At 44.4% G+C, this 18,219-nt stretch overlaps 1 protein-coding gene across 1 annotated transcript; it reads right to left on the bottom strand.

The window, feature by feature from the left end:
- Positions 1 to 2,757: 2,757 nt before the first annotated feature.
- LOC140905399 (uncharacterized) lies at positions 2,758 to 4,738 on the bottom strand. Its single transcript, XM_073328673.1, has 3 exons — positions 4,496 to 4,738; positions 3,991 to 4,399; positions 2,758 to 3,402 (listed from the first exon to the last, which is right to left on the bottom strand). Exons 1-3 carry the CDS (start codon positions 4,571 to 4,573, stop codon positions 2,846 to 2,848), a joined length of 1,044 nt encoding a protein of 347 aa, XP_073184774.1. The 5' UTR covers positions 4,574 to 4,738; the 3' UTR covers positions 2,758 to 2,845.
- Between the last annotated feature and the right edge of the window lie 13,481 nt (positions 4,739 to 18,219).

Here is an 18,219-nt window from a genome sequence, read left to right as displayed (position 1 = left end):
TCAAAACAAGAAATAGACCAGATTTGTTCTGTGTTCATTTGCTTCCCCACCTCCCCCGTCTAGGGGACTCATTCTTCTAGGTCACACTGCAGTCACTCACAGAGAAGGTGCAGCGAGATAAATCTAGCCATGTATCAATCAGAGGCCAGGCTAACCTTCCTGTTTCAATAAGAACGATAACTTAGGTGCACCATTTCCTATTGGAACCCTCCATGAAGTCCTGCCTGAAATACTCCTTGATGTAAAGACACCCCCTTTGTTGATTTTAGCTCCCTGAAGCCAACCCTGTAAGCAGTGTCCTCAGTCGCCCCTCCCTGCATCAGAGCAACGGCAAACAATCGGGCATCTGAGAGTGCTGTCCAGAGCAGTCATAATGGAGCACTCTGATGGGGCTAAAACATTGTCGCGGGTGGTTCTGGGTATGTATCGTCAGGCCCCCGTTCCCTCCCTCCCTTCGTGAAAGCAAGGGCAGACAATCGTTTCGCGCCTTTTTTCCTGAGTTACCTGTGCAGACGCCATACCACTGCAAGCATGGAGCCCGCTCAGGTAACCGTCACCCTATGTCTCCTGGGTGCTGGCAGACGTGGTACGGCTTTGCTACACAGTAGCAGCAACCCATTGCCTTCTGGCAGCAGACGGTACAGTACGACTGGTAGTCGTCCTCGGCGTGTCCGAGGTGCTCCTGGCCACGTCGGCTGGGAGCGCCTGGGCAGACATGGGCGCAGGGACTAAATTTGGAGTGACTTGACCAGGTCATTCTCTTTAGTCCTGCAGTCAGTCCTATTGAACCGTCTTATGGTGAGCGGGCAGGTGATACGGACTGCTAGCAGTCGTACTGTACCATCTTCTGCCAGGCAGGCAAGAGATGAGGATTGCAAGTAGTCGTATTGTACCATCTTCTGCCAGGCAGGCAAGAGATGAGGATGGCTAGCAGTCGTACTGTACCATCTTCTGCCGAGCAGCCATGAGATGTGGATGGCATGCAGTCCTTCTGCACCGTCTGCTGCCAGCCAAAGATGTAAAAGATTAGATGGAGTGGGTCAAAACAAGAAATAGACCAGATTTGTTTTGTACTCATTTGCCTCCTCCCCTGTCTAGGGGACTCATTCCTCTAGGTCACACTGCAGTCACTCACAGAGAAGGTGCAGCGAGGTAAATCTAGCCATGTATCAATCAGAGGCCAGGCTAACCTCCCTTTGTTGATTTTAGCTCCCTGAAGCCAACCCTGTAAGCCGTGTTGTCAGTCGCCCCTCCCTCCATCAGAGCAACGGCAGACAATCGTTCCGCGCCTTTTTTCTGTGCGGACGCCATACCAAGGCAAGCATGGAGGCCGCTCAGCTCACTTTGGCAATTAGGAGCACATTAAACACCACACGCATTATCCAGCAGTATATGCAGCACCAGAACCTGGCAAAGCAATACCGTGTGAGTAGGCAATGTCAGCGCGGTCACGTGAGTGATCAGGACATGGACACAGATTTCTCTGAAAGCATGGGCCCTGCCAATGCATGCATCATGGTGCTAATGGGGCAGGTTCATGCTGTGGAACGCCGATTCTGGGCTCGGGAAACAAGCACAGACTGGTGGGACCACATAGTGTTGCAGGTCTGGGACGATTCCCAGTGGCTGCGAAACTTTCGCATGCGTAAGGGCACTTTCATGGAACTTTGTGACTTGCTTTCCCCTGCCCTGAGGCGCATGAATACCAAGATGAGAGCAGCCCTCACAGTTGAGAAGCGAGTGGCGATAGCCCTGTGGAAGCTTGCAACGCCAGACAGCTACCGGTCAGTTGGGAATCAATTTGGAGTGGGCAAATCTACTGTGGGGGCTGCTGTGATGCAAGTAACCCACGCAATCAGAGATCTGCTGATATCAAGGGTAGTGACCCTGGGAAATGTGCAGGTCATAGTGGATGGCTTTGCTGCAATGGGATTCCCTAACTGTGGTGGGGCCATAGACGGAACCCATATCCCTATCTTGGCACTGGAGCACCAAGCCGCCGAGTACATAAACCGCAAGGGGTACTTTTCGATAGTGCTGCAAGCTCTGGTGGATCACAAGGGACGTTTCACCAACATCAACATGGGATGGCCGGGAAAGGTGCATGATGCTCGCATCTTCAGGAACTCTGGTCTGTTTCAAAAGCTGCAGGAAGGGACTTTATTCCCAGACCAGAAAATAACTGTTGGGGATGTTGAAATGCCTATATGTATCCTTGGGGACCCAGCCTACCCCTTAATGCCATGGCTCATGAAGCCGTACACAGGCAGCCTGGACAGTAGTCAGGAGCTGTTCAACTACAGGCTGAGCAAGTGCAGAATGGTGGTAGAATGTGCATTTGGACATTTAAAGGCGCGCTGGCGCAGTTTACTGACTCGCTTAGACCTCAGCGAAACCAATATTCCCACTGTTATTACTGCTTGCTGTGTGCTACACAATATCTGTGAGAGTAAGGGGGAGACGTTTATGGCGTGGTGGTAGGTTGAGGCAAATCGCCTGGCTGCTGGTTACGCGCAGCCAGACACCAGGGTGGTTAGAAGAGCACAGGAGGGCGCGGTACGCAACAGAGAAGCTTTGAAAACCAGTTTCATGACTGGACAGGCTACGGTGTGAAAGTTCTGTTTGTTTCTCCTTGATGAAACCCCCCACCCCTTGGTTCACTCTACTTCCCTGTAAGCCAACCACACGCCCCTCCTCCCTTCAATCACCGCTTGCAGAGGCAATAAAGTCATTGTTGCTTCACATTCATGCATTCTTTATTCATTCATCACACAAATAGGGGGATGACTACCAAGGTAGCCCAGGAGGGGTGGTGGAGGAGGGAAGGAAAATGCCGCACAGCACTTTAAAAGTTTACAACTTTAAAATTTATTGAATGACAGCCTTCTTTTTTTTGGGCAATCCTCTGTGGTGGAGTGGCTGGTTGGCCGGAGGCCCCCCACCGCGTTCTTGGGCATCTGGGTGTGGAGGCTATGGAATTTGGGGAGGAGGGCGGTTGGTTACAGAGGGGCTGCAGTGGCAGTCTGTGCTCCAGCTGCCTTTGTTGCAGCTCAACCATACACTGGAGCATACTGGTTTGGTCCTGCAGCAGCCTCAGCATTGAATCCTGCCTCCTCTCATCACGCTGCCGCCACATTTGAGCTTCAGCCCTGTCTTCAGCCCGCCACTTACTCTCTTCAGCCCGCCACTTACTCTCTTCAGCCCGCCACCTCTCCTCCCGGTCATTTTGTGCTTTCCTGCACTCTGACATTATTTGCCTCCACGCATTCGTCTGTGCTCTGTCAGTGTGGGAGGACAGCATGAGCTCGGAGAACATTTCATCGCGAGTGCATTTTTTTTTCTTTCTAAGCTTCACTAGCCTCTGGGAAGGAGAAGATCCTGTGATCATTGAAACACATGCAGCTGGTGGAGAAAAAAAAAGGGACAGCGGTATTTAAAAAGACACATTTTATAAAACAGTGGCTACACTCTTTCAGGGTAAACCTTGCTGTTAACATTACATACATAGCACATGTGGTTTCGTTACAAGGTCGCATTTTGCCTCCCCCAACCGTGTGACTACCCCCTCAATCTTCCTCCCTCCCTGTGGCTAACAGCGGGGAACATTTCTGTTTAGCCACAGGCAAACAGCCCAGCAGGAATGGGCTCCTCTGAGTGTCCCCTGAAGAAAAGCACTCTATTTCAACCAGGTGACCATGAATTATATCTCACTCTCCTGAGGATAACACAGAGAGATAAAGAACGGATGTTGTTTGAATGCCAGCAAACATACACTGCAATGCTTTGTTCTACAATGATTCCCGAGTACGTGTTACTGGCCTGGAGTGGTAAAGTGTCCTACCATGGAGGACGCAATAAGGCTGCCCTCCCCAGAAACCTTTTGCAAAGGCTTTAGGACTACATCTAGGAGAACTGCGAATGCTAGGGCAAAGTAATCCTTTCACATGCTTGCTTTTAAACCATGTATAGTATTTTAAAAGGTACACTCACCAGAGGTCCCTTCTCCGCCTGCTGGGTCCAGGAGGCAGCCTTGGGTGGGTTCGGGGGGTACTGGCTCCAGGTCCAGGGTGAGAAACAGTTCCTGGCTGTCGGGAAAACTGGTTTCTCCGCTTGCTTGCTGTGAGCTATCTACAACCTCATCATCATCATCATCTTCTTCATCCCCAAAACCTGCTTCCGTATTGCCTCCATCTCCATTGAAGGAGTCAAACAACACGGCTGGGGTAGTGGTGGCTGAACCCCCTAAAATGGCATGCAGCTCATCATAGAAGCGGCATGTTTGGGGCTCTGACCCGGAGCGGCCGTTCGCCTCTCTGGTTTTCTGGTAGGCTTGCCTCAGCTCCTTCAGTTTCACGCGGCACTGCTTCGGGTCCCTGTTATGGCCTCTGTCCTTCATGCCCTGGGAGATTTTGACAAAGGTTTTGGCATTTCGAAAACTGGAACGGAGTTCTGATAGCACGGATTCCTCTCCCCAAACAGCGATCAGATCCCGTACCTCCCATTCGGTCCATGCTGGAGCTCTTTTGCGATTCTGGGACTCCATCATGGTTACCTGTGCTGATGAGCTCTGCATGGTCACCTGCAGCTTGCCACGCTGGCCAAACAGGAAATGAGATTCAAAAGTTCGCAGTTCTTTTCCTATCTACCTGGCCAGTGCATCTGAGTTGAGAGTGCTGTCCAGAGCGGTCACAATGGAGCACTCTGGGATAGCTCCCGGAGGCCAATACCATCAAATTGTGTCCACAGTACCCCAAATTCGAGCCGGCAACATCGATTTAAGCGCTAATCCACTTGTCAGGGGTGGAGTAAGGAAATCGATTTTAAGAGCCCTTTAAGTCGAAATAAAGGGCTTCATTGTGTGGACGGGTGCAGGTTTACATCGATTTAACGCTGCTAAATTCGACCTAAAGTCCTAGTGTAGACCAGGGCTTAGACTAAACTATTACGTGCCACAGGCAGAGAACAGGAGGGATTAAGATGCACCAATGCCTCAGGCCACTGGAATGGTAGAGACTTGATTGGAAAAGCCTATCATTCCAGCCCTAAGCTCAAAAGGACATTAAACCATTAAAACACTTGTCTGGAGAGGAAGTGGGGTGACCAGGTAGCAGCTGTTCAGGTGCGAGAGAAAGGGTATGTTTACACTGCAAAAAAAGAAGACCCATAGCAGTGAATCCAAGGCTGTGTCAACAGATTGGTGCTCACAGGGCTTGCACTATGTGACTAAACTTCTAAATGTCTATTTTTAGACCATAGCACAAATCTGAGACGGGTGACCTTGGCTCTGAGACTCACTGAGGTGTGAATAGGTGGGTTGTAGCTCTTTTTTTTGCAGTGTATAAATACCCTGAGGTGGGAAGAGACTGCAGAAGGGATGAGGGGATGAGGCAGAGAGTCTGCAGCATTTGTCTATGGCACCTGGGCTTGCCTGACATTTGAGAGGTCAAAGCCTTTAGGCAAGACTGTAGGGAGGCAAACCAGTTTAAACCTTTTATCTTGCTTAGTGCTTTTGGACTCATAGGCAAGGTGTCTATTTAGAAGGAGCAGTTGTGAGCGACTTTAATTAACCATTGGTCACAGACTCCCTGACAGAAGGTACCAGTAAGTTGGGTCTGTCTGGTTAACATGGACGAAAACAGGAGGCTGCCACCACAGCATCCAGTCTGAATGTTAGAACTATGGAATTTCGCTCGGAGACAGTTGAAAGTAGGAGAACCTGTCACCTGCACTCATGAGGAACTACAAGGCGGTCTAAAGCATCTTGTAACTGTGGCAGGATAGTGTGAATAGGGGATGTTGTAGTCCAATGACCCAGACTAAAGTGGGGTGAACAGTGAAGTTCTGCTCTGGGAGAAGAATGAGTAAGGCCTATCACTTGGAAAGAATGCCCATGGGAGAGACTGGAGGAGAGAACACAGGTGCAGCATGTCCCTGAGCCATCACATGGAGTATGGTGTGATACAATGTAAATAAGGGTATCAGATGCTAGGTTTCAGGGAATGGCTCAGAACTATTTGAGTGAACATTTTGTCAAGTCACAGAATCATTGAATATCAGGGTTGGAAGGACCTCAGGAGGTCATCTAGTCCAACCCCCTGCTCAAAGCAGGACCAACCCCAACTAAATCATTCCAGCCAGGGCTTTGTCAAGCCTGACCTTAAAAACCTCTAAAGAAGGAGATTCTACCACCTCCATAGGTAACCCATTCCAGTGCTTCACCACCCTCCTACTGAAAAAGTTTTTCCTAATATCTAACCTAAACTTCCCCCACTACAACTTGAGACCATTACTCCTTGTTCTATCATCTGGTACCACTGAGAACAGTCTAGATCAATCCTCTTTGGAACCCCCTTTCAGGTAGTTGAAAGCAGCTATCAAATCCCCCCTCATTCTTCTCTATATAGTGATAGTAATAGTGAATCTGCTTAAGTTATGTTCAGGCTATTTTATTTGTATTTATTTGCTTTCCACAAATATTATAGTGACTGAGTTTGTCTGTGGGAATATGCAAATTTTAAACAACGGTTAGAGAAAATTACTTAATGCTAAAATCTACGCTCATTCAGTTGGGGCCACCCAGAATATCATGTCCGTTCAAAATAAACCAAAGCAGATCAAATTTCAGATACTGAATACTGTCCACAGATTGCTCCTGGACAATCTACAGTCCCAGGGTTATTTATAGAAATGATTTCAAATAATAAATATTGAAAAAACGTACAGACAATTCAAATAGAAGCAGGCTAAATGTGCTGAATAAATTATGTATTTCCTTTTCATAATCTCCAAAATACACATGAAAGATGAAGTCAGGTTCCCACCCCAACAAATTATGAATGAATGATTCTCTGTTAATCTAAAATTATTAAATGTTCTGTATTTCTCTCCAACACTAACATCCGTTATTATTATATTCATAAATTATGTTTTGATTTATTGCTGGTGGAAAAGCTGGACAAGTTGTTAGTGAGCGGTTCATATCTACAGTAGACGTTTATTAAAATGAAAATAAAGCTTTTTTTTAAATACGGATTTTTCTCTTAGACTCACTGTGCACAAGCCGTAGTTGATATTTTCTATGGGATGGGACTGACAATCAGCCTCTTTAGCAAGCCTTCAGCTCTCTGACTATGCTGGATTTATTTTTCTTGCATGAATGTTCTTTTCCCCTGGTGCCATGTCTGAGTTCTGTTGAAGGCGTTGGGCAGTCATTCTTTCACAGTTTGATTGTTTTGTCACTTTCTGGCGCTGCTGATGGGGAGATGCATTTTCTATTGGATAAAATTATACAGACATATTTCCCTGCCTGACAGAAAGAGCGAGCCACAAGGATTTCCTGCCAAACAACATCCATATCCACTGTTGTGAAGGTTCTCATTTTTCTTTTGGCTGTGGTGGCACTTCCCAACTCTTCTATAATTGTCACTCCATGTTAACTTTACAAGTCCATTAGAATACAGGAAACCAAATGCCTAGACTTCAGAGAAACTGTCTATTTTAGTAACTGAAAATCTGAGGCTGCATATACCCAGGATTTCTTACAGACAAATTTTGTCCCCAAATGCATTGCAATTGTTGTAATGCTTCTGCACTGGGAAAAGTAGGAACACAAAGGGGGATTTGTGAAGACCAAGCAGGACAGGTTCTTGCACCATCTGTGGAACAGAGCACAGTACTGCAGTGGCTTCCTTCTGTCCAGGTGTGAAGGAATATGGGGATCAGGTAGGGGTGCCCTTGAACAAGAATGAAGATGTAGATCTGCCACTACACACATTTACCAACCATTCCTCATACAGAGGGCAATTAGCTGCAGGACATGGGTGTTATGGTAAAAAAAAAAAGAATATTTTTGCCCCAAATCGTGGAGCTGCAGGAGTTCCTATGATTCCATCATGCATTCCTTGCTGAAACACCAGCTCACAGCACAGTTGCTCAGACTGTACATTAACATTTGGAATTGGGGCCCAGTACCCATTGGCCTGCACCATGTGCAGTCATTGACACCACTACAAAGTGGGCGTAAAATGCTGCCAAATCAGATTGGTAATATTTTATACACACTTTGCACTTACTTTTTTGCAATAGTGTAAATGACTATACACATTTCAGGGCAACAGTGAACCGGCTTCTCTGAATCAATTCTCTTCTGTTGTGTTAAACTCAGTTGAGTCCAGTATTCAATTTAGCCTCCTTTTCAAGGTGGGGGGTAAGAGGAGAAGAGGGAATCTTGTGCTATTTTACAAGCTTCAACCCAGACTAATAAAGTTTTATAAAGCTTGTCTCGCATACTTGACTGTTGTTGAGCAGAGTGGGACTTTGCAGAGAGTTTCACTTGGATGAGAAGCCTCTGTCAATCATAAGTCTTAAAGGTCAATTGTTTATAGAGAAAAATACAACTAAGGACTTTCTGAGTCTGTAAAGGGACTGTTTTAAATTAGTAGTGAGCTGCATCTGAATGACACTCACTCCAGCTTCGCAGACTCATTATCTAGTCCTCCACCCTTACTATGGTATGATGATAATGAAGAAAAATTAATGATAGGACAGTAGGAACCCAGTACTGCAAATCCTTCTTCATGCAAATAGGTCTGTTAACTTCAAGGAGACTAATAGCATTAATCCTCTAACGGCTTAATCCTTCAAGATACTGAGCACTCACATGAGGTGCTAAGTGCCTACAACTCTCATTAAAGTCAATGCTCAGCATCTTGTAGCCCTTAGCTGTAAACGTGTAAAACTTTGCAGGAATGGGACCTATAGTTTTGGAATGCTGGTTTATTCAAATATGAAAATGAGCTGTTTATGGAAAAGAAAATATAAAAATACTTCTAGAAAAGAAACTTGGGAGGAGGATAAGAGGATAAACATTTGATCACAAATCAGCTATCTGTAATACATAATATATGACTAATGACGGGATTAAAAGTACCCATGTGGAATCTGAGGAATTAATTAGCTAATAAAACAGATTTCAGAGTAACAGCCGTGTTAGTCTGTATTCGCAAAAAGAAAAGGAGTACTTGTGGCACCTTAGAGACTAACCAATTTATTTGAGCATAAGCTTTCGTGAGCTACAGCTCACTTCATCGGATAAAACAGAGACCAGGATGATATTCTTTTGCAAAGAAAAAAAAAAAAAGTCTTTCAGCAAAAGGACACAAAAAGGTGGTGACTATGGTTTCATTTTCTTTCACCATGATCTTGTTACTCTAAGGGAGTGACAATTTCAACAATTTATGTGAAATAAAACCTGATAAAGTAGGAAGGTATGTCACGCTGCCAGCACAGATAAATTCACAGGCTGTTATTTTAATTAATGTGTAAACCTCAAATGGAAAGTCTCCATTTTCCTTTAGTAAGCTATTCTTAGAACTTACAGAATTTCCTAACCCATGGTAGGAAGAGGAGATTTTAACCTTACCCTGTCAAACTTAATGTCTAGATCACAGGTGTTACAAGAAGGGGAATTCCAAGTCATCCTAATTACACAGCATCACATGAAAGAATTATATTTGGCTACCCTTTAGAGGGATATGTTCTCAAAAGAGAGAGAGAATTTATGTATTGCTCCTCCATGCATGACTGTATCCTGTAGGACTGAGCTACTTTTGATTTCTAAAAACCTCACACAACTATAACCTCAGTATATATCTCTAACCATGCAATGGTGTTATTAGATTTACAGCTAGACAGATAACTAATCCCTTGGAGGAGATACTTTATTGTTTAACTATCCAGACTTTACAATCTGAGGCAAAAGACAATAAAAGCACTGTTGAATCCCGTCTAACATACTGGGAATCCTTTGAAGCCTATCTGAGAAGCTTTATATTTTTCAAAAATGCAGCTAAAAGGAACACCACCTGCCAATACAAAAGACCTTTACTTGAAGAGATTTTTAAAAAGGCTAAGAACAGGAGAGAGCAAAACTCTAGGCATATTAACTAAGATGAGAAGAGATTTGCAAAACTCTTTGGTGGAGAGTGCAATAAACAGAAGTGTATTAGCATCTACAACATAGGCCCAGATCCTCAAAGGTATGGAGGTGGAGGATCTGGGCTTATTAGTTCCTGATTTCTATTTACCGTAAGTCCCCGTCACACTGTTCTAGTTGAGCAAAGGTCCACTTGATGGCCCTGTTATGCTACCTGTGTTTTAGATGGCATTTAGTTTGAAAAATATTTGGGGTCATGATGGATAATCAGCTGATTGATCCCCGTGTGACACTGTGAACAAAAGGGCTAATGCAATCTCTGGATGCATAAATGGGAATCTTGAGTAGGAGTAGAGAGGTTATTTTACCTCTGTATTTGGCATTGGTAGGACTGCTGTTGGAATACTGTGTCCAGTTCTGGTGTCCACAATTCAAGAAGGATGTTGAAAAACTGGAGCGTGTTCAGAGAAAAGCCATGAGAATGATTAATGCATTAGGAAGCCTGCCTTATAGTGATAGACTCAAGAAGCTCATTCTATTTAGCTTAACAAGGAGAAGGTGAAGGGATGATTTGGGCCTTGTTTACACTGTCACTTACAGAGCTGAAACTTTTTTCGCTCAGGGGTGTGAACCCCCCCCGCACCGCTGAGGGATGCAAGTTTCAGCACTGTAAAGTGGCAGCGTAGATAGTGCTACAGCACTGGAGGCCATACTCCCAGCACTGGTAGCTATTCCCCTCGCGGAGGTACTTTTATTCCAGTGGTGGGAGACCTCCCTCCCAGTGCTGGTGCCGTGACTACACAGCCATGTTAAAGCGCTGCCGGGGCAGCGTTTTAACATGGCTGTGTAGACATACCCTTACGTACAGTCTATTAGTACCTACCTTGGAACAAATATTTGCTCATGGGCTCTTTGGTCTCACAGGGAAAGATATAATATGATCTAATGGTTGGAAGTTGAAGCTAGACAAATTCAGACTGGAAAAAAGGCATACGTTTTTAACAGTGAGACTAATTACCCATTGGAACAATTCACCAAGTTTCATGGTAGACCCTCCATCACTGACAATTTTTAAATCAAGATTGGATGTTTTTCTAAAATATAAGTTCCAGGAGTTATTTTGGGGGAATTCTATGGCCTGTGTTATACAGGAGGTCAGACTAGACAATCACAAGAGTCCCTTCTGGTCTTGGAATCTATTAATCTAGTGTAAATGAGAATTTGTCCAATAATATACAAAGGCATTAATAAAAATGGGCAAAAGCTAAAAGCAGAATAGTTGTGTTCCACAAATCAAAATTAGGGTAAGAAATGTGACCTATCAATAACGTACAATTTGCAAACTATTTGAACAGTTAAGAAAAACAGCAGACAGCTCAACGAGGACAGCTGCTTAGTAAACAGCAGCTGATAAATTGAGCAAATACCATGCTTGGGTCGATGGAAAGAGAGCATGATGCAGACAAACTTTGTGACTCTGTGCAGAAATCCTGAAATATATCCTGATGAAATTCAGACCTCATATGCAAAAGTCCCACCCGCCATGCAAAAAGTAGGTACCTTCACTGATCTAAAAAGTATCTTCAAAAGTAAACCTGAAAATGACAGACAAGGAAAGCACCGAGAAACCAGAATGCTTCTCTCTGCCTCTATATAACGGCATGGAGCTCACTCATCTGCAAATGAAACTTTATTAATTTCAGGTAACTCAAATTCCTTTAAGGAAAACTGTGCAGCATGGTTTACAGTATGAAAAACTGGACAAATAAAAAAGCCAGAGGTAGAATGACTAAGGCAGGGGATTTAAACAGAGAGCTTCAACCTTTAAAAAATGCATGATTAAAAAAAAAATCTCCCAACAAATGGAAAGGAGATTACAGTGTTGCTGGAAGTTGTATTTCAAGCAATACAATATAACTTGACTAGGATATTCTTCAAACAGCTACATGCACTATTTAACCCAGAACATAAGTAACCCAGAAGGATAAAACTAACATGGAATGCTGGACATGATGAGCTATTACTGGAAATCAAGGGAAAGAATAATGATGTTTAAGAACTTTAAAAAGTTCTGTGATTGTTTCCATCTATTGAAGCAAATATGAATGGCAACCTCAGAAATCAGATTACTGGTAAAGTGAAGAAACTTCCTTTTAATTCTGAAGAATTTATATGCCATTTTATAACATTATGGAGAAAGTTGAAGACAGTATTAGAACTAAACAATTGGCCTTACTTTTTCAGCAGCCAGCTCTTTTGTGGAAACTAGGTGCAGTGGCAGACCCAAGCCAGGATCTTTGTCATGAGCACCTTTAGAAGTATGATTCCGCAGCTGATTCCAATGTGCAGAAGAGTGTTCACTGCCACCACTTTGTGCTTTTTGGGTCAAGGTTCACAAAAGTTGGGGGGTGTGCATGAAAAAGTCCTTAAAGATTTTCAGGCAAGTGCTGCGTCTGAGATTACTCAGATCGCAGCAAAACAGATTATTGCAAAAAGAACTGAGAAGGAAGACTAGGGCTTTCAGGCACTACCACAATATAAATAGTAATAGGAACTTCATAGTGAGCACTTATCAATGATCTGATGTTAGCTGTGAGTTAGACAAACCATTTGTAATGAGACTGAGAGGAACTGAAAGGTCCCATTTAAAATCATGTTGGGTAACACTTGCGCTTGAGTTCTTCAGAATATCATTTCGTAGTCAGGGATGATGGTTCTGCCTTAAAAAATGACCTAGTTCAGAATGATGGAATCCTGCATGAGATTTTTTTTTTTTGTTATGCGTGTGTTGACACTGGTGACAAGGAGTTGGAGAATAATAAGACAAGCGCCTTAGTGTATTGGTCAAGAAATAACAGGCTAATTTATGATTTGTAAGAACAATTCAAAGTTTTTATGAGTGTAACTGCAGCTGAAACAACGCACAGTGAGAAAAAACATCAAAATAACCCTTTGCTTAAGGTACCTGCCCAATAATATCAGCAAGAGAGGACTTTTTCAAGTTCACAGAAATCAATGAATTGACTGGAAAAGGCATAGGAGAGAAGATATTGACTGAGATGTGAATCATAGGGGTGGATCTCAGCAAAATTTGTGGTTTTGAGTTTTGATGGCGCTAGTACAAAGTGTGGATGCTTTTCTGGAGCTTAGGCATTTATTCTTAATTAGCACCCTGATATAGTACCTGTCTATTGTGCACATCACTGACTAGACATGCTGATCAGTATACTTAATAAGAGCTCTTCAATTCATAATTGTTAGGATATTGTTGCAAAAACAATAACATAAATAATCCAGCTAAGAACATTATGTCAACAAGGCTTGTATTCCTAAGAAAGTATTGTGAAACACGAGGTATATTTATTGAGGCTCAATGGATGACAATCAATATGATGCTCATTTTTTCCTACCAGTATTACTTATATCGTTTGGATATTCTGGAAACATAAAGTTTGGGAAAAGCCGAGCTATGTTCCCTCATTCTTCACAGGATGCAGAGTTCAGCATCTCACACAATATTCTTGAAGCAGATTTGTGTGAGATAACTTCAGCCCAGTACAACAATACACCACAACTGATTTGCTTGTGGCCAACAGCCAAATTGAAATGATGAAATGTAGTTTTTCAAAGCCAGTGTCAAAGTGAGCATAAATTCGACAAACTTTGCAAAAGCAAAACAAAGGGGAAGTGATGTTGGTGTAAGGTTTTCCGTATGCTATATTGTCAAATGACTAAATGGCAGGCTGAGTGTATTATGAGACTTGGGACAACAGCATTATAAATGTTCACAATTCCTCCCATTTATGGATGCTTTACTTGAGCAGCTGAATGAAAGATTTGGAACTTACCGTACAACTGCCTTCAGTTTTAAACTACTTTGCTGCCTATATATTTCAGCTACTATAGTAAATTTGAAAAATCACTAAGCCACTACTTACCATATTTAACCTGATGATAAACATCAGGGGCTTCATTCTCCACTGTGCAATTCTAGTTTTATGCTACTATAGCGCCATTGATTTCAGTGGAGTTATGCTGGAATAAAATTGGAATAAAACAGTGGAGAATTGGGCTCCAGGTCTCTGTGGGCCAGCAATGGAGAAAATACTGTCAATAAAACATATCCAATGCCATTACTGAAACTCTGGCTCAGTGTGACCGCAAATTCTCTCACAACAGAGCAAACAAGAGAACCACCCTATCCCGTCCCCACAAACTACTGCTGCAGCCACCGGGCTCCTTTCCTAAACACTACTATGTTGGCTATAAACCTGAGAACATTTGGTTGGAGATAATGGGGTGCTGTTGATTGGCAATCTAATACTTACAGGTGCCAGTTGCAACAATATCAGGAGAGCTTCTCTTTGCCTACTGTTTTGTAGGGATCAGGCAGATGATTTTCTAACCTCTAAAAACAAAGATGAATTTGTGGGTGGGCTGTGAACTTTATCTGGCCATCTCACTGAAGCTGCGAGATAGGGGGAGAAGCCACCCAGAAGCCTCTTAACCCTCAGTAGAGTGAACCACTTGGTTCTGTTGAGAGCAGAGAAAACAGAACACACAAAAATCTGTAGAGAGAGGGATTAGCTAAGAGGGAGGATAGGAATGTCAGGTGGTAAAAGATATCATTTAGTGGTCTGGGTTTAGAATCAATTAAACAATCCCAGCAAACTAGCAGGATTTGGCTCAATGACATCTTCTATGAACAGTTCCTACAGAGTTAATTTTGCGGGACCATGATGAACTGAAGCATGAAATGTTCATACTTACATTTGTCTTAAGAAGGAATTTAAGGCAGTCTGTTACTCAACCTAGGAACGGGCCTTTTTTTAGAATGGTAGTCAATTTTGAAGTGAGGATAATTTTTCATTTTCATAGGGACAGCAAAAACAACTCTGTTAGAGCACCAAGAAAAATCCAACTCTGTTAATTATCTAGTCAGTTTTCCAATGTGCATTAATTTGCATTTATCAACATGGGCCTAAGCCAAGAATTGTTTTCTAGATTTTCCTAATTTTCAGCATATTTATCACAGGATTTTGATTTGATCCATTGTACAGGCAGGCTCGTTGCAAAATTTGGATCTGAATTCAAACTTCCCCCAAGTTCAAGGTTTGGTCAGTGTCTTCTGACGTTTGGACTCCATGTCTTCTCTATTTAAAGCCTTCAATGTTAAAAGTCTGGAACTTGGAGCTGGTTCCTGATGTTCAGGGAGCGAAGACTCACAGCTAGATCTCCAGTATTCACTTACAAATTGCTGATTTTTGAATCTCTCTCATTTTTTTTACAGACAGCTGATAATGATTATGTGAACTGCTTGAGCTGTCTGAGAATGGGGAAAAACAAAGGGAAAAGTCCTAAAAAATAGTAGCTTCTGTTTCCCACTCTATTGCATGCAAGGACTGCAGGAACTGCTTTCCTCCCCATGCTTCAGCAGCCGGTGACCTCTCCAATAAGAATTGCTGGAAGCTTTAAACCAGAACACAGATGAAGTGGAAGCCCCTGGGGAAAGCAAGTTCCTGTCCCTTGGTAATATAGTGGAATCTCTGTCCTTTAAGGTCTCCATTGTGGACAGTACACTGAGAATGGTGGAGACTCATTTACAGTGGAACACATGCTGCACAGAGTGTTACAGTATTATCCTGAAGTAGGAAGACAAGATATAGATATATTACATTAATAAAATCTCTGGTCTAATGAAGACACTGGGCCCATTGATATGTAGGCTGACTTGAGAATCATATAAAATCTAAAAATCAAAGACTCCTCATAATCCTAAATGGAGAAGAGCCTGCATAAATAGTGAATCATGTAGAAAATAAAATCTCTGCTCTGCTAGGTCTGGATATTATAGCTATTTCTGTGTATATCATAGATTCTATTCCATTCCTCCAAAAATTAAAGCAGATGTATCTGCTGCTGGAGGTACCGTATTTGTTCAACCTCCTGATTCTTGAGACATTGAGAGGATGTCTCATAAAAAAAACAAGTATATTTTTTCCTGTGATGAGTCATGGAAAACAGTCAGCGCAGTTAAACAGACACGTTGTTGATGAAGAGGAGGCTACATCTATCCTGTTTCTGGCCCAGCTTGGATAAAGTACTGTTAACCCCTCAGTGCACAAACATTTGGCAGAGAGCTCCGTAACCCCTTCAATGCACAAAAGGGAAGTACTGCCAAGGGACTTGGGCTCTGGAGGAAGGCTGAGGCTGGGCTGCTGCACCTCCCACTAGCCACCATTGTTTTGCAGTTTTCGTGTGTTTTTGGACCAATCAGGTTTGTTTTTCCTGGCAACTGTGGCAGTAAGCTGGAAGCAGCTGCTGGACAGCAGGCTGTGGAGGGTCCAGGCAGCTAAGAACTGGTATGAAGGGCTGAAAGATGGCTGGAAAGCAAGTGTGTGTGTGTGGGGGGGGGGGGGGGCAGGTAAGTATCCAGAAATGGCCAGCAAACAAGGGTGCTGTGTGTATATGGGCCTGAACAAGACTACAGTTGCTCTGGCCAAAGTGATCTGCCGGCTAGCACATGACTGACTCTACAGATAGGGATGGCCTGGAGTTAACATCTTTAGCATTAGCCTAGGTCTGTGAAACTCTAACTCCATGCACCCATACTACATTGCCCTTGGAGTCTGCGTTGGTACAGGTTCTGTTTATCATCTTTTGTTTGTGTGCCTAGTATAACTAACTGCAGTGTTTATTTCTGGCAGTCCTAGTAAAGCAACCTTTTCTTATTCATCAGATACTGTAAGTTTTTAGAGTAACCCAATGAAGGGGCTAGAGAGTGAGGTCTCCTTCTCCAGGTACCTACTGTGCTTGCCTCTGAGCATTTGGTATGCTCAGCACAGTACCAAACATTTAAGTACCACAGAACTTACAGTGAGGCCTTGAGGTGGAGTCATTTACAGTTAAAAAAAAAAAATAAGATTTTCTTGTATTGTTTGCACATGAGCAGTTTAAAGAATATTGGTGAAAACTCAGAAATGAAACCACATGGAGAAGAGCAAACTGTTTTATATGCATATATTCCATATAACTTGCGCTATGTCCTGCTGAGGAACTGCACTGTTATATGTCTTCTGTTATACATGTCCTTCACTGACCTAAATGCAGCTTGCCAGCCGAGACTTGTTTGCCTCTCACTCCACAAACAACAGATACATTGTATGTCCTCCTTTGCAGTTTCCTGCTTGGATGCTCTTTGTTGTTCACAGTATTGGAGGCTACATTTATTGTTGTGCGATGAAGGCAGTCACAGCAAGATGTAACTATACTAGTACTAAGGAAGGCCCCAGTCCTGCAAACACATGATTGTGTAATTTTACTGCTATGCAAAAATGTTTGCATGATCCAGAAAGAACAGCTATGGGGGCAGGAGTGTGTCTTCCGCGTGTGTATGGGAAAGGAAAAGGGGACTCCACTCCACTGATCTTAGGGGACTAAAGGCCAATATATATTTTAATTAGGGTGACCAGGTGTTCAGTTTTCGACCATACTGCCCGGTCGAAAAGGGACCCTGCTGGCTCCGGTGAGCACTGCTGACTGGCCCGTTAAAAGTCCGGTCAGCGGTGCTGCAGCTCTAATGAAAGCTAGTGCCTACCTGTCCTGGCACTGCCGTGTGCCCCAGAAGCGGCCAGCAGGTCTGGCTCCTGGGTTGGAGCATGCACAGGGCTCAGTGAGCTGCCCCTGCTCTGGGCACTCGTGGCCAATAGGAGCTGGGGGGGGGGGGCACTGCCTGCAGGCAAGAGCAGCACACAGAGCCCCCCTCCCCACCGGCCTAGGAGCCAGACCTGCTTGCCGCTTCCAGGGCACATCACGGTGCCAGGACAGGTAGGGAGCCTCAACCCAGAGTCCCCTCCTGTACCCAAAACCCCTCATCCTTGACCCCACCCCAGAGCCCATACCCCCGCCTGCACCCCGATTCCCTGCCTCAACCCGAAGCCCCCTGCCCCACCCTAGTGCCTACACCCCCAGCCGGCGCCCTCACCCCCTCCTGCACCCCAAAGCCCCCCACCCCCGGCCCCCTCATTTCTGGCCCCACCCTACAGCCCGCACCCGCAGTTAGAGTCCTCAAGCCTCCTGCAGTCCCGCCCCAGCCCCCGGGAAAGGGAGGGAGGGAGGGTGGGGGAGAGCGAGCCGGGGAGGGAGGGGGACTGCAGGGAGCGGGGGGCGGGGCCGCAGGGGGCGGGGCTAGCGGGTTGGGTTTGGGGTATTAGAATGGCAGCCCTCGTTGCACTGTGTGATGAGCTTCGGCTTCTCTGACCGGGGGGCGGGGTCCGTAGCTACCA

The sequence above is a fragment of the Lepidochelys kempii genome, chromosome 1, assembly GCF_965140265.1.
Source record: "Lepidochelys kempii isolate rLepKem1 chromosome 1, rLepKem1.hap2, whole genome shotgun sequence".
In the NCBI taxonomy this organism is placed as follows: Eukaryota; Metazoa; Chordata; order Testudines; family Cheloniidae; genus Lepidochelys; species Lepidochelys kempii.
Note: the sequence above shows the minus strand (reverse complement) of the source record. Positions and strands in the feature narration are given on the sequence as shown.

Excerpts from the sequence above, each read along its gene's own strand:
- LOC140905399 (XM_073328673.1), bottom strand. The coding sequence starts at position 4,573 with ATGCAGAGCTCATCAGCACAGGTAACCATGATGGAGTCCCAGAATCGC. Across the intron at positions 4,400-4,495 it reads CAGCATGGACCGAATGGGAG|GGCATGAAGGACAGAGGCCA; the intron begins GTACGGGATCTG and ends AAAATCTCCCAG. Across the intron at positions 3,403-3,990 it reads AGGCGGAGAAGGGACCTCTG|CTGCATGTGTTTCAATGATC; the intron begins GTGAGTGTACCT and ends TTTCTCCACCAG.